The sequence below is a fragment of the Urocitellus parryii genome, chromosome 6 (assembly GCF_045843805.1).
Source record: "Urocitellus parryii isolate mUroPar1 chromosome 6, mUroPar1.hap1, whole genome shotgun sequence".
Lineage (NCBI taxonomy): Eukaryota > Metazoa > Chordata > Mammalia > Rodentia > Sciuridae > Urocitellus > Urocitellus parryii.
The window spans coordinates 145,108,619-145,131,413 of NC_135536.1; the positions used below are offsets into that span (position 1 = coordinate 145,108,619).

Sequence of the window (22,795 nt, forward strand, 5' to 3'; positions counted from 1 at the left end):
AAGGCAACAACCACGCCAGTTAGCCAGATGCCGCAGTGTCCTGCCCAAAGGGGTGGCAACACCTCTGCTATTTCCATGGCCAATGAGGTTCTTTTCTTTCCATCTGTTAAGGTCACTACACTCCAAAGGGAAATAAATGACCAGTAAAAGATCCCCTACCCAACCAGAGGGTTCTAGAAGACCAAGATACTGAAGATACAGAACTACTTTTGAAAACATCATCATTCCTTTGTTATATAGGGCACAAAGCATGGGGGGAAAAGAGGGTGAGCCATGGCCTGGGTCCAGGAAAATCTTTTTTTTTTCTTTTTCTTTCTTTCTTTTTTTATTTTTAATTTTTTTTTTTTTTTGGCATATTGTAAAGCTAGCTAGTAAAGAGGTGTCCTAAAAAATGGATCACAAACACACATTTGCACACAGAGAGAAAAAAAAAGTGTCTTTAAATTATTTTTAGCAATTATAAACTACAAACATTTTATAAAATTATTCTATGTTCTTACAAAAATGCAATGAAACATTTAATTAGTTCTTGTAAACCAGATCTTCGTCAACTGACTACCCGTAATCTACTGGACTTAAGAGCCCTATTGGAAACACTAATGAGTGTCTAATTAAAAAAATGTTTACTGGAAAGATGCGGACACACAAATGTGGACATACAAATGAGTGATTATTATGTTCTTGCAGAAACAAAATAAAACAAAACTCTAAAGTCACACCCCAGAACTGACAACTGGTGAGTGTGATATAGTTCGCATTCTTGAACAATGTGATTTAACTCTGTAGGTTTCCAGAGCAGGATGTTAGGTTTATTTGTTGAAACCAAATGCCCATGGATGACTGTTGAGCCTGGATGTGGTCTGATACCTTCAAAAGGCATCAAGTTCAAAACACTGCCCATGCTTCTTCCAAAGCCCTGTACCCTTCTGCCCGCAATTCTTCTCTTCATGTCATGATCCCTGTTAACAATGGTTTCCTAATGCCTGGTCATTCCACCATTGAGGAGCGTTCATTTCTCTAAATGACCAACTAGTCATCCAAGTTGGAGGCCAGAAAGAAAAACTTCTGGCTTATTCAAGGTCTGTATCTTCAGCATCTCTGGCAACAGAGGTTCAATCTAAACAACATCCTCTCTTGAAGTTCTCATTTGTACCACTGACTAGTTCAGAGTGGAGTAAGAAAGTTTGACTTTCATCACTGGTTCTTAAGGAGTGGATCTCTGGTCCAAGTCTCCCAATGCTGCTTAGCCCAGGAAATGAAAAGACAGCTGACAAACACAAAAGTAACATTAACAAAAGCACAAACCCCAAACCTTAAGTGTGTTACTGGGACTGCTGGAATGGGCCAAGGCATACCATGGAGTGTTACTGTCAACTGGAAGGTGCCTACATTTTGGAAAGGAGTTGCCTTCAACACTGTCTGGTCGCCCTAAGCAGACCCAGAAGTGAGAGCTGAGCACTGGGGATGAGCATCTTAGCCTTCTCACTCACCTGAGTCAGTGTAACTTGGCCACCATGGCCACCAGTCACAGAGGTGGACTGCTAAGAAAGAGGCTTTGGTGGATCAGACTGGCCTACTATTTGGCATCATACATGGCTCATCGATCTGTTATCCCAACCAAAGCACAGTGCCACATATCAAGCATTTTGCCATTTGGTGGTTTCCCAATAACCACTTTTCTATTTTATGAAGCCGCTTTTCCAACCATTGAAATGTCGTCCCGAGTCACAAGAAACAGGATGGAAGGAGAGGCCGGTGATGGCCACGAACACAGTCTTCTATCTTCCAAGAAGGAAGCGCTTTCCAACTGTGTGTCAAACATCATGACATCCCATAAGGAGAACTGGCATAGTCTGGGTCTCACACAGCTCAAGTTCGCAATGTCTCTAGAATATGCCAACTCTTGTTGCCTCAGGGAAGGGCTGTATGTGAGAATGTCTTAATGCTCACATCAACGCAGTGATGTGCCTCAGTGGTTCACGTTACTTCAAGCAGTGTGAGCTGCTGTCAGAAGGAGGTTGCATGGAAAATGCCACAACTCAGCTTGATAAGATTATTTGGAGCACACAAAAGAGAAAAATCGAGAAGAGGTGGGAAAATCAGCATAAAATTAGGCTAGAACTGTGGATATATGATGCCTTGGTATAGTCAAGGTGGGTGGGTTGGTCCAGTAAAATGACTGTACCATCACACGAACAAAATTTTCTTTTATTGAAGTGTTTCTGAAGCATTTGTTATGATGGGCACTACACTGTAGTGTTTTCTCTCTACTTAAAGAAAAACCTCCTACATAATACAAAAACAAATGACACCAACAACTTGGACAGTTTAAACAAAACCCTTACAACCAGCTGAATGATCTGTAGAAATCCAGTTGCGGAAACCGGTAAGTATGTGCAAAAGAGAGGAGAGGCCACTATTCCAAGGGGTCACCTACAGCGTGGAAGAAGAAAACCCTGATCAAACAGTATTTATCAATGATCTTAAGGTCCCCAGGAACTTGGGAGACAAGGGTAGTGTTCTAGCAGGAAGGAGAAGGCCCCTGAGCTTAACTGTACATACTGGAACTGCTAAGGAGCTGCCCCTTCTTGGACAAAACTACCCACAATGTGTTTCCCAGCTGAAGTCCCCAGTGCTTATGAGCAGCCGCTGGATGTGGAGAGTACACCATCCGCCCGTGAGCAGCAGGATGACGGGATGGACGGAGGTACATCCCTGACCAGATGGGAATGCCACAGAGGCTGGGCCTACCACTGGCTTTCTCAGCCCCAAGATTTGGTATGTCTGTTTACCCCTGGGGGAAGAGGAGATGAGGGTAAAGTTGAGAGCAGTTTGCAGAGGGGAAGGGGTTTTGCCCCTACCACCCTTTCTGTATCAGATGGGTGGTAATGTCAGGAACCTCTGCATTCTGGATCAGAAGGCCAAGCTCTCAAATTGTTGATGTGGCTGCACCCTTGAATGGAACAAACCCAGCAGAAGCAGCAGCATCAGTGGTGGTAGCACATCCCTGCCTCATTGCAGGCCTCACTGGAGCAGGTGAGGGGAACCAACCAACACCCCACACGTGCACACGTGGGATTCTCACAGAATCAACTGTGTGGTGTTGGGGGGGCACCTTCCTGTTCTCAGCGACTGGAGAACACCTGCTTTCTCAGTGATGAAATGTGTTGGTCATTCAACATGCATAAAGTAGTTTTGTTCCAAAGTCATCTAACAGGGATGGCCAGGTGGCCTCCCATGGTGTGCTCTTGTTATCTCCTCAGGGTTGTAGGGGCTGCTGGGCTGAGAGTAGGACAATCCTAATACCTCCCAACCTCTGAGGAACCAGGTTAGGAAAAAAGGAAAAGCAACATGAGATGAGACATCTCAGAAAAAGGCAAGCCATTTGAAATGAGTGGAGAGGTGAGTTAGTGTTGTTTTGACCCCGGAAAACAGCCTGGCCTCTCTCCCTGCATCACCTGGGTGTGTGGCCTGTGGCATGGATGAGGTTACCAGTATCAACGGCCTATTGTCAGGTGCTGAGAAATGTGAGATGTATTGTTTTTTTTTTCTATATACACATATAAAAAAATAAGAGTGAGGTAGATAAATGTTTGAAAAACAACAACAACAAAAAAACCCCAAAATCAAAAAACTGTCCCATCTTACACACACACACACACACACACACACACACACACACACCCTTTCCTCAGTATTTAAATTCATAATGGGGGCTTCTCTACAGTGATTAAAACTGGTATCACAAAATAAGTTAAAAGAAAACTCCTACATATAATACCTTCTTGATTATCTTTTTTCTTTTTTTCTTTCTTTCTTTTTTTTTTTTTTAAGGAAAAACACTGTGGGACAGAGGCTAGTGAAAAAGTTGTGAGATTGAAACTACTGACAAGCAAAAATGCACTACAGACTTTCTTTTTTTGTGTTTAATCTCCAGTCACAACTAGCAATCATCATCTTCGAGTTTTGTTCTTACTCATAATTTAAACATTTCCATCCCAGAAGCAACTCTTGTGCTGTCATCACTCTGGTGAGAAGTGCTAAAAAACTAAACAGAACAAGACCCCCGGGCTGAAGGACTGGGATTCCTGGCCAAGGAACAGCACACCAGCGCCAGGGTTCTGGTCCCCTGGGAAAGAGCAAAGGGCTGGGACTGCCACAGCGCTGGCACTGCCCTGACCTGGCACTCAGGCCAGCGGACCTGGCGATGTGCTTGTACACACCCCTGAGGATGCTGTCCCTGGGCCAGCTGGGATGCCGGGGTCCTGTTCCCTGTCAGTGTGGGGGAAGTCCCTTAGGATGCTCTGTTTCTAGAGACAGGTAGGTCGGTATGGTGAGGGTGGTGGTGGAGGGTAGTAGAGGGGAGCCTGTTGGGCCACACCCTGCTGCACCCTGGGACTCAGCAGCTGTTTTCTGTGGGATGGAAGGATTAAATATCCATTAAAAAAAATAGTAATCCAAATGCCTAGTGTCTGCAGTTAGAACTGCTGTTGTACCCAATAATTAAAAAAATATATATATATGTGTGTCACAACCAAAACAAAGGCAAGGGAAAGGTGAGACTTTCAAAGATGGGGACTATAAACACTGAACAAGGATGTGTGAGATATTCAACCTTTTTTTTTTTTTTTTTGGTCTAACCTGAGTTTGCATCGTGTCCTGCGCTGTAACAGACTCCAATGCCACAAGAAGGGAGGCAGGGGAAGGAGAGAGCAAGACCCACTGGGACCTTGGCCCGAGCTTCTGATCTGCCTCCTTCCTGCACCAGCCTCGTGCCCACAAAACCTACAATGAATGGGGCTGGGGGATCAGGTAAAGGGGAGATGAATTTATAAAAAGGCATCAAACAGTTCATGGCAAATTATGTTCTAGAAGTATCAATTATTGGGAGAAAAGGAAGAAAAATCACACACTCTAGTACAAAGCATAAGAAGTTTCTTGGAGTGAGCAGAAAGGGAAGAAGGGTAGACCTGAAAGTTTTCATAGATTAAATCCACAAAGATAAAGAACAAAAAAAATAGCAGCTTTTTTTTTTCTGTACAGACGTATAGATGAATATCTGAACCGTAAAAAAGTTATAAAAGTGACATTAAAGACAATGTGTATGCAAATGTTTCAGGGTCTAACATAGAACTGTAAGACCCATGAAGAAGTCCTAGTAACAGAGAAAATGTCAACAAAGCTTAGAATGCTTGACTCCATTGCCTGCACTTCTTCTCACTGCTGTGGTGTCTGAACCCCTTTCCTTGCACACCTGCACAAATGGCTGGGCTGGGTCCCTGGAAACCCTTCCCATCTGTGTTCCTTGGCGGGTCAGGAGGGGGTGCTGGGGCTGGGGGAGGAAACTGGCATGATGTCCACATGGACCCATTAGTCTGGTTTTTAGGTTTAACTCAGGGTCTGTTTCCTCCAGAATTCTCAGAGGGAAAGGGGTGGAGGTAGGGAGTGGGGTGGGGAACCTGGTTCAGCCTTTCCCCGTCTTCACTGATGGAAGGTCCCATTTTGTCCAGTTCCCCCAAATAATAACCTAGTCATCAAAAGCAACGAGACTGGGGTGGATGTGGGCTTGGAAAGCACCTGGGGAACAGTCAGATGGAGTACATCACCAATATTTCTCATAAATGATACCATGCTCACCCCATTCCTCTGGACAGAAGAAAATCAGTGTGCGTGGGGGCGGGGGGGTGTGGATGATAAGGGAGAAAGTTCAGGATTTTGGCAAAATTTGGCAGCATTACAATGGTAACAAACATGGATGAAAATGGCCCTTTTTGAATTTTAGATGACACTAGAAAGGTTAAAGACACAGTTAAGAAACTCCGTCTCGATGTGTGTATGTGTGTGTTTTATAAAGACCTGTGGTGTCAGGCAGGTATACACAGGGTGACGTGGAATCCCAGGAAGAGCCACTTCCTCCATCTGATAAAAAGGGCTTCCCGGCTGGGTTTGTGGCAAATATTTTTCCATTATGAAGCAGAAAAGGAAAAAGGAAAGAAAGAAGAAAGAGGGAGAGGGAGAGCGAGAGAGAGAGAGCGAGAGTGAGAGCGAGAGAGAGACTATATGAGGAGACTCAATTCTCAAGTGTTCTGTTGCTATTAAGTGTTGTCATTAAGGTTCTTAGAGGCCGGTCAGTTAAGGGTTTGGGTAGGGAAATAAAAAGCTGCTTGCATATTGAAAAAAGGAATATCCCAAATGTGTTTTACTGCAAAGAAGCCGTCTCCCGTGGGCAGCAATGCAGTTCTGAAGATCCACTGAGGTACAGGAGGCTTGTGAATAGATTGTTAAAACGTTCTCTCCCCCCACCCACCGCTGAGTGTGCACACACGTTACTGTTTGCACGGGATTCGGGATCCAAGAATCAGCAGGTTGAAGACTGGGGCAGCGGCAAGGCTCTCTCATCTGTGCGTCCTCCATTCATGTGCGCGTAAGGCCGTCTCTCATCGAAGCTGGCTCGGAGAACCAGCACCCCAGGGCCTGGGCCATTCTCAGCCTTGTGTCCTGAGTGTCTGTCGGGCAGTGGCAGGGATGACGATGAGGCCGAGGGGTCCAGGGGGACACTCTCCATGTTTTCAGGCTCCAGATCCAGCTCCTCAGGTTCAGGTGGCTTGTTCTCCTCACTGTAGTAGAAGGAGACCTCCCGAAAACCAGGTTCCATCTCATCTTTGATGCTGCTGATGATTTCCAGGAAGGAAGGTCTCATCTTGGGGTTGTACTGCCAGCACATGCGCATCAACTCAAACCTGAGGGGAGACAGACACAAGATAGGCCCAGACTGGCCAAGCTAAGGAGACCAGGTAGCCTCCTGGACCTCTCACCATGTTCCACTCCCCACAGTAAGAGCTGAGGATTGCTCTGTCACTTCTCTAAGCCTCTGGCTGTCTATCCTGCTGGCCCTCTTACTTCCCACCATTCCTTTCAATACCCCCAGTACCCAAGCCCTACTGGAACCTAATTTCCCGAGGAGGACTAATCTTGGTGCACGTCTTTATTTATAGTGGCAGTGCTAAGAAATAAAACGGCCAACCTTCTAGCTGAACCCTCTCTTGCCGAAACATTGTTTCCAGAATCAGACTGTAGGAAACTCCAATTTCTCACAAATAAAACTGAAAGCCATCTTGGCTTTCCTGATGGCAATCTCTCTGAGCCCCACCTATGCCATATCCAAGCTTCATCCTAGCGCAGGGGATATCCTTGGCAGAGGATGGGAGGATGGAGGTGGCAGGGCTGCCAGACAGAAGAAGTGCAAATTCCAAGCAAGCCATCTGAATCCAGCATCTGCTTGCTGTAGGCCCTGCAAAGGCAGAGCCCTGGCTCCATGATCCAGGATGCATTGAAGCCAATGAGTCCTGGTGGAGACCTCAAATCAGATTCCAACAAGTCAGCAAGGAGAACACTGGGCAAGAGTACCCTGCACAAGCCAGGGGCAGGCAGAGAACAGAGCATAAGCCCAAGCCACACTTCAATCACATCAGCTGGGCCATCAATCTCCATGAATCCCTCCTGGTCATATGGAACAGAGGTCACAAAGGGAAGAAGAAAGGAGGTAGGCTGTTACTGATGCAGTCAGCTGCCCAACCCAGGAAAGGCCCAGACTTTGACAAGAACAGAACTGGTACAGAACAGAGAGAGAGACCTGAGCAGCAAATTGGAGGGCAAAGTAGCAAAGGGCTAGATAGAGTGAAGGGGTAGCCATGGTTCTGAGGAGGAGTCAGCCAGCTTCTCTGCCCCACATGAGCATGAAACCAAAGTGCCTCCCCTTACACCTCTGTTCTTGCTGGAAATATACACTTCTGTTCTAAAGCTTCTGGAGAAATGCTTTTTGATTAAAAATGGTCAAATGGAACTCCCCACATCCAGGAAGCTCAAAGCACCTGAAACAGAAGCTCACTGGATTAGACAGGGAAATGAAGGGAAGGAGGGGAACGGGAATAGGAAAGACAATAGAATGAATTGGATATAACTTTCCTGTGTTCATATATGAATACATGACTAGTATAACTCCATATCATGTACAATCAGAAGAATGGAAAGTTATAGTCCATGTATATATAATATGTCAAAATGAATTCTACTATCATGTATCTCTAAAAAGAACAAATTTAAAAACAAAACAAAACAAAACAAAACAAAACAAAACAAAAACTGCCTGTAGGGTGCAGAAGATGCCTTAAGAGAGGAAGGCTTCCCTGCCAACCTGGTCAGATTCCTCAGAAGACCTCAGGTTGGATCTGAAGGGTAGTGACCTTTGAGACAGAGCAAGAGGGAGATCCATCAGAATTCAATGTTCTAGAGGCCTAGGGGGCCAGCAAATTACAGCAGAATCCATTTGTTTACATATCCTCCGTGGCTTTGAAGTTCCAACTGTTGGTTGGGGAGTTTAAAAGGAGGCTGTTTAGCCTATAAGCCTAAAATATGTATGGCTCCTCTGTAGAAAAATGTGACTAAAACCTGCTCTGGAGGAAAAGGAATTAGACAAAAGAGGAAGGCTAATTATCTTCCCTCCCAAGTAAACCTGGGTGTGGCACTAACCATAAGGGTAGGTGTTAGTGCCGAGTGACTGCAGGTGACAGTACACATAGTACCAGGCAACGGGAGCTTCATGTGTGGGAATTGCCTTGGTCTTCCCAGGTCTGTGAAGGAGGGGCTGTTTATTATAATGCATCCTCATTTCACAAATGACAATCACAAAACTAGCAAAGGCAGAGTAGGGATGGGGCTCTCTGTAAAACAGTATGGTTATACTTTGGTTGCCTCAGCCAAAGGGATTATGGTCCTGCTAGGAGATCACCCTGTCTTGGCTGTCCACTGGATAGTCGATGTCCTGGAAGGGTTTGATTTGCACTGATAAACCAGCAGCTAGTGTATTGTCTCCCCCTCTGGTCAGACAGTAAACAGAACTGTCTTTCTATATCGACATGTCTTTCTAAGAAAAAGATCAAAATTAATTAGTTAATTGAAATGGGCCACAAATATATGGAACAATTTTTTTGTGTCTGGGCTGTGATTTCCTGTCTGGCTGATTGGCTTAACCCTGAGCAGTGTGTGGCCTGGGCTGAAAACATGAGCTGTACCTGGCTTTATGCCCTGAGGCCGGGGGCCAAGGAGGTGCCACCAGCAGGGCCATGATGCAGTGACATTAGCACAAACACTCCATGTGATGCCTCCCTTAAATCGTTCCAGAGTCATAGCCCTTGCAGGGCTGCCCATAAAAGGAAGCCTTTTTCACTCTGTGGGATTCAAGACCTTGTTTACACTATTTCCACAAGAAAACTCCCCAGTAGACTCCAGAAGGATTTATGAGCTGATAAAACTCTTCTGTTAAAAAGCACATTTTTTACCACTGGTAAGCTCTGATGAGAAAAGCACTGTCCTCTACTGAAAGTTCATGGGGCACACACTCAGTCCTCCTTCTGGGGTAGCAACAAGGCTGCAATGGGACTCCTGCCTGGTTGTGAAGCAGCTTCCCAGGATGGAACTATACCCCTAAGTCTGTGTATGCACACAGGCACGCTTCCATATTCCCACCCTTCTCTTGGTCATTGGCATCCGACATCTTGAACTGAACAGGCTGTGATCTATGGAAAGTGTCAGTGAGCCAAGTGGCACTGGGCATCTCATGACCCAAGCATTCCTGCTGCTGGGCGTTAGTTCAGTCTCAGCCCAGTGTTGACCTTCACTGCAGAAAGACTAGATTCCAGAGAGGTTCTGCAGGGCTGAGTATGTATTCCTCCTAGCATCCCTGAATAGCCAGGGCTGTTCTGAGCCACTTCCTAGCCAGGATGGAGGTGGCAGGGCTGCCAGACAGAAGAAGTGCAAATTCCAAGCATGCCATCTCAATCCAGCACCTGCTTGCTGCAGGCCCTGCAAAGGCAGAGCCCTGGCTCCATGATCCAGGACACATTGAAGCCAATGAGTCCTAGTGGAGACCTCAAGTCAGATTCCAACAAGTCAGCAAGGAGAACCCTGGGCAGCAGAGAAGTATGGCTTGCATGCTGTGGCAAAGTTCATACCAGGGCTAACTGGGTAGGTGCAGTCATCCTGCCTGTGTAGCGCCGACTCATGCACTTGATTTCCACAAAACCAACCCAGGATTCCCAGCAATGTGGCACTTTAATCAGCAAAAGGAAAAACTCCTTGAAAACCACAAAAATGATCAGATACTACCAAGTGTGTTTCTATGAGTTGATGACTCTCTTGAGTTTAAAAAGTTCAAATTCTTTCCTGAATCCTGCAGAATAAAAAGCTGATGTGCAGGGCTGTGGACATGCTACCAGAACAAGTGGCTTCTTTGCCTGAGTTTTTATAGCTGAGTTCACCCTCTGCTCTATCCCTTATCCTGCAGTGTTAGAGTGGGGGCCTTTAATGCCTCCAGATTTCATGATAGCGAGGATCACTCCTTACTTATCTTTGTGACTTTAATAGCCAGCATGTATGTACTTGGAACATTCAGTGATGTTTGTGGCCTAGGTACTAGGATCTGAACATAAAACAGGGTTCAGGACAGGCTTTGTCATCACTTTAAAATGTGGATGCAGCAGGGAACCACAACCAAAGCTGATTTCATGACTCTTGCTGAATTAATTCAAACTGAGTTATGATGCTGAGACTTGAATACCCTGGGGCTCAGACTGCAATCTTTCCTCTAAGGCCAGAAGACTATGATACTGAGGAATGAGGGCTTGGCTACTACTGAGACAACTGACTTTATGTATAGGCATCACTAAACTGCTGAAGGGTCTTCCTGATACTGAGTTGAGTCCCCTAGGGGCTATGACATGGCTAGGGAGTACCTGTTCCAACAGCAGAACCACAAAGGTGAAAGATTTCCTCTCCCACTTGAGACCCAGTAGGTTTTAGGCAACTCCCAAGGGCTTAGGACTCTGCTCTCCTCTGGGATAAACAAAGTCCATTTTTTCATCCTTACAACAAAAGAACTCCTCTCCCAGAACCCTTCAACTTCACTAAGCTCATCAGTAAATTCAGAAGGATGACTCAGCTACTCCCTATGAAACCAGCTCACCTCCCTTTTTTCTTTTCTTCTCTTAGAAGGGAGACAAATTTGCCAAAGGGGTTCTGGATGGCAAAGCAGAAATGCCTTGTGAATTAAACATTTCTTATCCAAGGGTAACCTCTCTATGTAAACTTCCTCATCCTCCACGCTGGGAACAGGAAGTCCACTGCCTTTCCCATGGCAGGTGGGCTGCTTCCCAGGCATATTGAATTAATAGTGAAACTCCAGTCATCTGGAAATGGATCAACTTCAAGAGTCCTACAAGTTTCCCAGAGACAAACATTTATCCAAGTCTAAGAAAAAGCACAAAAGCAATACCTCTCCCTCAACCAGCACCAAACCACAGGAAAAAAAACTCACACCTGCTTTCCTGGGCTATTTCTAAGCTTGCTAAATACCACTAATTCTAGTATTCAAATCTATTCTGGCACTATGTACCTTTATGCAAATTCAGTGGGCATCAGTGCTCATAACTCCCTTTCTTTCATTTTACTTAGCAGTTACTGTTCAAGGTGGGCAGCAGATGGTCACCTATAAGGGACACTGCAGGTACAGAAGGTGGAAACCAGCTTTCAGGACTCCCAGAGCTTCTCTGAGTAATCCCCTCCCACACTGAAACTTGGAGGAGTTGGAAGCAGTAGAGTGTTCCTTCTGGGATTAGGTCAGAAGGGACACTGGAGGCCACTTTGCTTATGGATCACTAGCTCCAGGGCAAGGCAGAGCAGGCAATCTATAGGTCTATGGGCCCAATTTGGCCTGCAGTCTCCCTGAATTTGTAGGGCCTCTGAACTACAAATGGCTTTTAAATTTACAAATGGTTGGGGAAAAAAATCAAAGAAAAAATGTTATGTGACAGCACAGAGTTACATGAAATTCAAATTTTAGTATCCAAAAGTAAAATTTTATTGGACCTCAGCCATGCTCATTTATATGATCTCTATGGCTGCTTTTGCACACAGCAGCAAAGCTGAGTAGTTGCAATCAAGACTGTGAGGGCCCACAGAACCAAAAATATTTACTGTCTATCTGGCCCTTTAGAGAGTTTGATGAGCCCTGCTCTAAGGGAAGCCATCTGTGTGTCATGAGGACATTCCAGTGGTGCTATGCGGAGGTCCACATAGAAAGTGAGACCTCACATGGTGCACATCCACATTGGTGCCTTGGAAGAAGATCTGCCACCCTGGGTGAGCCTTCAGAGGACCACAACCCCATTTGCTTGACAGCAAGAACCTAGAGACTCCAAGCCAGAGCCATCCTACTAAGCCACTCCCGGATTCCTCATCTTCCGAAACTCTGTGAGATAATTGATACTGATTGTTGTTTTCAACTATCAGGTTTTGCGTATAGGTGAGGAGAGGTGGGATTATATGCTGGGCAAGGTCTCTTCCAACTTTGGGTTGTGGAGTTCTGAAAAGACTGTACTAGGAGGTCTCTTTGACAAGGGATAATGGGAGGCCCGAATGGGAGGCCCGGCAGGCCTAGGACTGCCCCCAGGCTCAAGCCACTCCCTGATTTCCTATGCTCAGAGGAGCAAATGGAATACCCTCCCACCACACACACACACACACATACTAGCCAATGAGAGGAGGATGCCTTCATGGGGGCATTCTTTGACATTCTCCTTGCAGCTTTCTTTCTTAATTCATGCAAAGTGTCCCTGGGACAGAACAGGCTTCTGCTGGACTGATGTTCAGAAGCAGCAACTAATGAACACAATGTTCACTGCATACCATCTTGAAGCAGAGGGTGCTGTATTGAGTTCCCCGCTTCACTCACACAGCTAGAGCCAGGGGAATGAAGCTCACTTCCTGTACATGGAATGCAGTTTTGGGGGTAACAATCAAAGTGCTTTGAAATAAAAAACAAGACTTTGTTTTGCTGATAGACAAAGACTTCCCTTTCTAAGGCTGTGGGATCCTAAGATGGTCTCAAGATCCCCACCTCTGGTGTAAACAGAGTCCCCTCATCTGTATGTATGGCAGGGGGTCTTGTAAACATGACACTTCACTCCTTTAATTTTGAGTTGCACAAAAGTGTGATTATCCTGGGTGGATCTGACTTAATCAGGATAAAAACAGTAGAAGCAGAAAAGTCTTGTAGGTCTTGAAGAAATAAGCTGCTCTCCCATGATGGCCAATGGAAGTGGCATGTGGCAAGGACTCAAATGGCCTCCAGGGCTGAATATGGTGCCCAGTCAACAAGTGGTAAGAGCACAGGGACTTCAGTCCTACAGCTTCAGTCCTACAGCTACGAGGAGCCAACTCCTGCTAACAACCTGAGGAGCTGGAAGATGACCCTGTGCCTTAGATGAGATCACAACCTGTTCAACACTTTGATTTCAGCTTCATAAGACTGAGCAGAAGAGCTGGCACACCTGCATGGATCTCTGGCCCAAGGCCACCTGAGAGACCATGTGAGAAAGCTTTCATGGCTGCTGGGGTCCATTCCCTTGTGCTCACAGACATGTGTCCAACTCCTGCCTGTACATCATCCTGCCACTATGGGGCTCCAGCCTTGTCAGTACTTTACTTTACTTACTGAAGGAGGGTGTATGGGTAGCTAGGAAGATCTGTGTGACATTTCATGTAGACATAAAAACAGCCCAACAATTCCTCTGGAGTGCTTTCTCAAGTAAAGCAAAACCTGTCTTGAAAAGCATTTTAGAAAATTCCCAAATTTTTGATATACTAGTAGAACCTACTTCTTATCTAGCTATTGGGATACAGAAGAATCTCTGAGCCTGGCCTTAATGTACACATAAAAAATTAGCCTGATGCTCCCATTCTATACCTGTCCTGTAACTGATGATCCAAACAGAACACCTTTGTATCTCCCCAACTTTAGTCCTCCACCTACTTCAGCAGCCTGGACCTCTACCAAGCCACAAAACACCAGGTGGGTGTTACAGTTTGATGCTAAAGTCCTCCAAAGGCCATGTGTTGAAGGCACGGTCCCCAGCTTGATGCTGCTGGAAGATAGTGGAACCTTTAGGGAAGTGAGGCCTACTGGGAGCTCTTCAAAATCATTAGGGCATGTCCTTGAAGGGGACAGTAGGAGCCCATTTCCTTCTGGCTCACTTCTGCTTCGAGGCCATGGGGTTTGCAGTTTTGCTTTGGTATACACTTCTGACATAATGTGCTGGCCTATCCCAGCCCCCAAAGAAACATGCCAACTGATCAACAACTGAAAACACCACAACTGTGGGCCAAAAGAATCCTTTTCTTTTTGTAAGTTGATTATCTGAGGTATTTGTTAGAGTGATGGAAAGTTGACAAATGTTGGGAGCATTTCCAAGAAGCATTGAGAAGTGAGGCCTATGAAGCACATACCCCCATTACGTAAAAGATTTCAGAAGCCAAACCCTTGAATTTGACTTAAGAGTAATAAGTATTGTGGGGCTGGGGTTGTGGCTCAGTGGCAGAGAGCTTGCCTCGCACATGTGAGAAACGGGTTCAATCTTCAGCACCACATAAAAATAAATAAACAAAATAAAGATTTAAAAAAATCAGATATTTTTTATTTATTTTTTTAAAAAAGAAAGGAGTAGTAAGTATTGTGTTGTTGACTTTTTTTTTTTTAATCCTTACGTGGAAAAGATGAGCAAAGATTGCTTTAGTCAAATATTTTATGGAGACATTGGGACTCAGAAACAGTGCAAACTGAAAATTAGAACTGAATAATTAAGGAATTAGGGTGTTAGCCCAAAAGGCACAGGACATGTAAGATCTTCTGAAGAGGATAAATAAGGCTGTTCTAATCTGCTCGGTATCATCACCACACCCATAGGACCAGAAAGAATTTCTGGTTCCTGAAATTTTTAATCTTACATGACTCAGGAAAACAGTTATTTCAGGAAATAAATCAAAAGGGAGCTGAGGGGGCCCAGAAAATACATACAGCATGTCGGGGCAGTTGTCCGGCTTGTCTAGAAGGCCACCCTCCATGACGAAGCGAAGGACTTGCTCGTTGGACAAGCCCTGGTACGGCTGCTCGGCCAGTGTGGCAATCTCCCAGAGGACAACCCCGAAGGACCTACAGGGAGAAAAGATACATGAGAGGCTTGGAGAATGACGGGCAGGACCATTCTGCCCCCCTTTTCCAATATTTCCTCAACCTTAGGCACTGAAAAACTATCCTCTTGGAGGTGACTGCTTGACAGTGAGCCAGGCACTTCGCTGAATGTGGGACATCTGCCTTCCCCCATCACCACTGATGTTCCCTGCAACTTTAGCCCTCATGGCAGAGCTGAGGCAACTGATGCTGGGGGAGCTTTCAGCAATCCCTGCATGGTGCAGAAGTTCCTGATTTAGATCACAGTCCTCAGTGCCTAGTTCCAGCCATTTACCCCCACAGGGAGGTACTTTCCAAATTTGTTTTATTCTAAGAATAAAAAAAAAATGCAGACCTCCAGGTTCTAGACAGTCACTGACTTGGGATAATAAATCTTAACAAGCTCCTTGAGAGATTCTTATGATCAGCTTAGAAATCTCTATCCTAGAATTTCTGAACACTGCTACACAAGAGAACCTCCTGGGAGTGTTTTAAATAGACTGATGCCTGGGCCCCCAATAGGAGCTTTTGATTGGATGGGTGCCCTGGGCCTTGGAATGTTTAAAAACTCTACAGGGATCATGATTTGACTCAGGAAAGAGAAGAGAACCCTTGAGCTCGCAAAGAGCCCAGGAGCTGCTGGCTCAGAGGCCTCGCTCCATAGGTAGGGGTCTCGGGTGGGCTGCATTGGCCCATGAGTAGTGAGTGACACAACAGTAAGAATCTCCTTCCACAGAGGCTCACTGAACAATGAACTTGGAAGGCAAAGAGGTGAGCAGTTCTACCATTCCTGCAGATTTGCCTATCAGTTCAGAAGTTCAAATTAAAACAGGCATTTATGTAGAAATTTCAGATAGATAATGTTCAAGAAAGCAATGCTGTAATCTGCAAAATCAATGTAGCTTCTCAGGGTAAATGCCCACCTTCACAAATTCTTCCTGACCTATTTGCACTATGCCAGGGTCACATCAGTGGAATAAGTCAGACTGCCTGTGAGTAAGTTGCCTATGAGGCTTCTCGTGGAACCTGGCACAGGGTACTAGCCAAGCCTCACAGAAAAACCTGTGGCAAGGTATTTCCCACCCAGAGCTCTAAGCAGCTTGGGGGATTATGACTGTATCAGAATGTTTTATTCACTGCTTCGGTTCTTTCCCATTAACAAAAAGTTTTTGTACAAATTGATATAAAAAGCACATTAGACGATGTGATTCTGCAATCTGCATTTGGGGTAAAATTGGGAGTTCATAACCCACTTCAATCTAATGTATGAAATATGATATGTCAAGAGCTTTGTAATGTTGTGAACAACCAATAATAAAAAAAAAAGCACATTAGAAACAGAACCTTAGCAATCAGAGTACTGACCCACCCATGGTCCTTTCTAACTGCAGGTGACCAAAAAATAGTCTTCAGTAGTACAAAGAGACCCATAAAAACCAAAGCATGGCCAAAGCATGGCTTTTAAAAGAACCGGGCAAAGGAAGCGAGTTTTCCATCAACTCAATAGTGGGGAAGCTCTGCTTTCCCAAACCTGCCCATCACAGAAGCAGCATACCTCAGAGGCCGCAATGCCACCCAGCAAAAGTGATGAGCTTTCTATTTTTACCAACTACCGGCTGGTATGAGAAATGATCTGAGGACATGGCTTCTGCCAACCCCACTTCTCTAGCCCCACCACTTTTCCTGGCCAGGTCACCAGTTTTCAGGCAGCCAGTTCTAACTGGATGGCTCCACCCAGGCCCTTGGAGCCCCATAGCTCTACTCCAAGCTCCTCCACAAACTCAGTGTGTCTCAAACTGAACTGTCAGGCTTCCTGTTCTTCTCTCAGCCTCTCTACAGCAAATGTCCCATTCCACTGGAGTGGTACACCTGTGGTCACCCTAGCCTCTTTGAGGTCTCATGACTTGGCAGTTAAGACCCAGGTTTGTTCAAGCTGCATGTGGTTCCTCCTTCCCCACCCCCAGTGCTTCCTTTGTGCAGGTGGTCTTCCTTGCCCAGCCTATTGCACCCTTCCATTCCAGCTAATGTGAACTTCTTTCTTGTAACACAGCTCTAGGTCACTCTCCTATTCAGAAACCTTAATTTGCAGAGCCTGCAGAATGGATCCCAAATCCCTAACACAGTAACCATGTAAATAACCTGATTCCCTCAAGAAAGTACTACTATTCCCCATTCTCCCCCAGATTCCCTGCCAGGATCCCCTTTCCCCATTGCTTCATTGGTGGCAGTGGGGTGGTCCTACAACTTCATCTCGTCTATGAAGGTTTCCTTGACCCCAACCTGCCAGGTCACTTTTTCTTCTCTATAAGACTTAATCCCTTAAGGACAGGGATGGCTTCTTTTGTTGTATGTGCTTCTTCCACAAACTGATAACGTCACAATCACACATATGAAATAAAACAGGAAGCAATAGACACATTTCACCACTAATTCTTATTATATTGAACTACAATTTTTTTTTTCCTGAATGATTCTTGTCTAATGTCAGTTTCATCTGTCCTTGTGACACTAAGTGCTCCAGTCTGTAGTTGTCCTTCACAGTTCAATACAAAAACTACATTCCATTCTTTTTCTGCTCCGGGGTTCAGGGGCTGTGTCATTTCTACCTAACACCAGTTGTCATAACAGCCATTTAAACATCTATCAAAGTAACACAGAAGGAGCAGAAAGCACAGGCGTCCCTAGACATTATTCACCTAACTGACAAGCCAGTAGAGCCCAGAGAAGCCTGGTGACTTGACCAAGGCCACAGTCAGGCAGAGGCACTGAGAAATATGCATCACCTGTATGTTTTTCAAAGAAGGCATTTCACTGCATGAACTTACCTACTAATGCCTTCACCCCAAAGCAAGTATTTTGTGGACAGATTTAATCTTTAAACATTAGACAAATGTCTCTTTGTAGTCTTCTTAAAACACTGGGGTGTTTCCTCCAAGTACACAGACCCCATGGTATGATCTTACTTGGTGGGGAAAGAGGGTAGTTAGTGCATATCTGTTCTAGCCACCAGCAAATTGACACCTACAAAGAAATCCATATTCCCCATTGTTCAGAATTAGTCACCAAAGAAGCAAATAACCTTGGAATTTGTGCCTTCCTGGAAAATTGCTTAACAAGTCAAGAAATGACGACTGTGTGTGGGGTGGTACACAGGAAGGGAGCAACAATATGCTGTCAAGTCCCACTCCCCATCTTCTGCCTAGTTTCCTTCCTTCCTTCCTTTAATATTTACCTTTTTTTTAGTTGTAGATGTACACAATATCTTTATTTTATTTATCTATTTTTAATGTGATGCTGGGGATCAAACCCAGTGCCTCGTACATACTAGGTAAGCACTCTACTGCTAAGCTACAATCCCAGCCCCCTCTGCCTGGTTTTCCACACATCTAGGGGCACACCACGCTCTTTAATCCACATGGGCTATTTGAGAAGGATGAAGGAACTGCAAAAGGAGCAGCCACAGTTCCCAAAGGCCCAAGGAATAAACCTAGGATACAGCAGGATCCCAGGGTATTAAACTAGAGGACAGAGACAAGTCTTGGATGACTCCACAGCCTGACCAAGAACAGAGCAGTATGTGTGACTATGCTGCAGACAGAAGGGCAAAAACGGTGTCCCAGAGAGGCCGACTGTAAGAAGGGTGTGAGAAAAATACAGACATTTGAAAAGTCCAGCTGGCCAGGCTGAGGGAGTGAACACATAGCCCCTGGAAGCAACTCTGCAGAAGCTCAAATGCCAGCTGTGAAGGATACAGTAAGGGGATTCAGGACACTGACCTCTGGGGTGTCTCCCAACCTTAGGATTCTGAGTTTTCGTCTACAAAACCCAGACAAAATTCTTCATATTTCCTAGTCCTTAACTATTTAGGAATGATTGTTTTGTGCTACTGAGCATCATCTAAAATTATTTCCATTCTTTAGAGAGGGGACAGCTTCAGGGTAGAGCCCAAGAAGCACCCTGGCCTTCCCCAATGTGTTATCCTCAAAGGCCCTAATCCTTTTGGGCCCTAAATGCCCAAAAGCCCAAAGCACTTCCAATGCCTGGATATTTAAGGGAATGAATTCCAAGTACCTACTGTCCTTTATGGATATCTTTTCTTACTTGTTCATAATGGCTATGTAGTCTCAGACCTTTGTTGGTCTCTGAAGTGACAGTTGGTAACTGAATTTGGTGAGAGTGAGCCTGTGAAGTATTAACAACTCTAGCTTTATCTTCCTACCCTGCTTCTGTTTCCTACCCTATAAATTGACCTCAAAGCTTCTGGAAGCAAAAAGCTTAGACAAACAGATGCATGTGTGCACCCAGGTATGCCCTCTTCTGACACCTCAATTTCTAACACTTTGATTTAACAGAAAAGAGGTAACCATCTTGGGTAAGCTGATTGTAGAACAGATCTAATCCTTTAGCTCAAGAAACAATCATACTTGGCTGGGTCATATTCAAATGCTATTTTCAATTTGTACCTGTCTTCAAAATAAGATCCAAGGCCCTTGACTGTGAAGGAAAAGTTCATGAGGTTAAAAAATGATGTCAGTCACTATTGAAATAGTTCCCTTATGCGGTCATCCGGACAGTTGGAGTAAACAACTACCATTTCTGTATACAATAGCAATGGGATCTCCCAAGAGGAAAGCCAAGACATTTGAGAAAGTGGATTGATATGCCAGCGCTTTTGTCTGCCAAGAATCTCAGTTTTATTTCAGAACCTGACTGCCTTTATACAATGTGTCCAGGGAATACAATAAAGAGTACTACAGGAAAGTCTTTGCACCCCTTAGCTGATGATCTTCCACCATAAGACATTTTTATAACTAAGGGAGGTATTTTGCTTTCTATAACCATCTATGGGGACAAAGCCATGAACACCCATTGGGAGAAGACAGACAGCAGATGGAGATCAACACATCAAGAAACATAAGCTTTGGGTCTAAATAAAGTGTTCTCTGCAATCTGAAGGTTCAATTAGGTGACACAGGCACACACATGTGCAAATGCATCACACACAGGCACACCATCTACTGTTGTAGGCAAGGGGAGAAGCAAAGAGATGTAAAACCTTTTGGCATGTCCCAGCTCCCAGAAATACAATCAACATCTGCTAAAGACTAAAAAAAAAAAAAAAGTTGGTCCCACAAATGCCCTTCTATCCTTAGCTAGCCCACTAATAATAGGACCACTTCAAAGCCCACACTTCCAGCTTTAATGTCATTTTCAGCTTTAGCCCATAAAACACTGAGCTAAAGCTGGAAATGGATAGCAATGAGCAGAGATCAGGAAAAAAAATAAAACCCTTGAGCCTGACTGGTGGCATGTGTGAAGGCTGGATGCCTTGGGCTGGCCTTGCAAAAAAAGGCTCTCATACCAGACGTCTGAATGAGTGGTGAAGACTCCATCCTTGAGGGACTCAGGAGACATCCAACGCACAGGCAGCAACCCTTTCCCTCCTTTCCGGTAATAGTCTGTCTCATAGATATCTCTTGTCATACCAAAATCTGGAAGGTGCAGAGAAAGCACACAGTTATGCTTGCAGAAGCAGCTCTTAAGGTAGAAGCAAGTATATGGTCACTGTCAAAGCACAGGGCCCTTCACCCCTTCTATGTTCATATAGACTTACTCCACTTTGAGATGGACTAATATAAAGGCTTGCAATTTCATAAGGCAGGAATAGTAAAGGGTGATTAATCACATAACAAGAAAATATCAAGAAATCTCTGCTTTTAAATACATTTATACTCTGGTTCCTTTAAGAAGTTAATTCCCTTGCTGCATTTAAAATGAGAGACCATTGACAAATTATTCAGTCCCAAGATTTATCAAGAAAATATGTATTGCATAAACTAAGGATCAGTGACATATAATTCTAAAACCTGATCAAAGAAACAAGAGAGTGTAGCCTTTCATTTACTTGATAGCAAGGCCTATGGCCAGGGAAAAGCAAGGAACTTCATTACTTAAAAAAGGGGACAATATTTCCTGTAACAATTCACAGTACAAAAATGTACAATAAGGGCTGGGGATGTGGCTCAAATGGTAGTGTGCTCGCCTAGCATGCGTAAGGCACAGGGTCCAATTCTCAGCACCACATAAAAATAAAATAAAAGATATTGTGTCCACCTAAAACTAAAAAATAAATATTTTAAAAAATGTACAATAAGGTGCTCTAGAGATGATATTTAAAAATTCTTGCATTTTCTATGTCTCTAGAAGATGTCACAGAATTATGTTTGATGGCAGGTTTGCTTTATAATCCTGAATTATTGCTTCTTTTGTTGGATTTTGATTTTCTACTCAATCATACAACCTTTTCTAACATAGACTCTTCCTTTCTCCGAGAAAGGGCTTCACTGATTTTAAAAAATGTCCATTATGTCTCTAACTTGTGCCATAAAGAGGTAAAGCTATAAAGCAAAAACACAAGGAGAACAAAGTTTCTTGGACATTAACCAACATTATTTACTTGCATGCTAAGGACCATTAGGTTGGCTCCAGTGAAATTATTTGTCATGCTTGTAATCCATGAGACAGTGGTCACTGGGAAAATATTTATGAAACCTTGTGAAGTATACAAACGAAGTCTTATCTCTGAATTAATCCAGTGACATGCAAATAAGAGCATTTGCTTTTGCTGTCAAAAACTGGAAAAGAAGTAGGGGGCAGGGGGATAGGAAAGATGATGGAATGAGAAAGACATCATTACTCTAGGCATATCTATGATTGCATGAATGGTGTGACTCTACTTTGGGTACAACTAGAGAAGTAAAAAAATTGTGCTCCATTTGTATACAATGAATCAAAGAGCATTCTGCTGTCATGTATAACTGAGTAGAACAAATAAATTAAAAAAAAAGGGAAAAGAATAAAATCCCAGAAAAAAATCCTCTTCCCAAATACAACTAAAATTTTTTGATTCTAAAAAGAAAAACCAGTCTCATAGGACTGAAGGAATCTGCTCCTCAGCTTCACTGGGTGCCTCATTGCACACTGGGCAGAAGATACATTCTAAGTCCCTCAAGTGAGTGGGTTGGGGAAGGAGGACTGCCTCTTGGGCCCCTTCTTCCTCCTGAAGGGCTGCACAGCCAAACTGGGCTTCATGGGACACCAAATGTGAGGATTCCTCAAGGGGCCAGGTCTAGGGACACACTGGGGGATCCTGGATGTGTAACTCCAATGACTAAATGATATCTGATCTATGATGCGGTTACATTCTAGCATCTCCAGATACTGTAAATAAATGCCAAATAAAGACATTCACCTCTGCTTTGGAAACCACTCACTAGGGACCAAACATTTCATTTGAAAAATCATTGCTAAAGGAAAGAAAAAAAAAAGTATTGCTAAATGCGGACAAACACTTAAGAGCACAAGGTTTGAGAGCTAGACAAAGAGGTTAAACTGTAAGTAGCTGTCTTTGCATGTTAAGTCTTCTCTGCAGATTCTGAGTATAAATATTTCTTTCTTTTTTTTTTTAATGAACTATCATCCTATCATAGTGGGAAGATGAAGGTCATGGTAAAAGCAGGTGGTTTCCTGAGCAACACTATATGTTTTTGTTAGGGAGATTGAAAGACCAGAGCAAAAACAAACTAAAAGGCTGAAAACAGTTTCAGCCTTTCAGAGATTCAATCCAATACTTTTTTTGTTGTTACAGTAGTGAGCGGTGGAAACACGGAGTCTACTTGGTAGTGTGGTCAGCTCAGATCACAACAATAACTGTCCTAACAGCAAGGTCAACAG

The 22,795-nt window shown here is 44.3% G+C and overlaps 1 protein-coding gene across 1 annotated transcript in view; it reads right to left on the minus strand.

Moving 5' to 3' along the window:
• Positions 1 to 3,883: 3,883 nt before the first annotated feature.
• Positions 3,884 to 22,795, minus strand: part of Igf1r (insulin like growth factor 1 receptor) — a 300,293-nt gene continuing 281,381 nt past the window's right edge. The window contains exons 19-21 of the mRNA XM_026394732.2: positions 20,424 to 20,553; positions 14,909 to 15,043; positions 3,884 to 6,740 (exon numbers count right to left, since the gene is read on the minus strand). Coding sequence (XP_026250517.1) covers positions 6,359 to 6,740; positions 14,909 to 15,043; positions 20,424 to 20,553 — 647 coding nt within the window. The 3' untranslated portion in view covers positions 3,884 to 6,358. The remainder of the gene's footprint in view (positions 6,741 to 14,908; positions 15,044 to 20,423; positions 20,554 to 22,795) is intronic.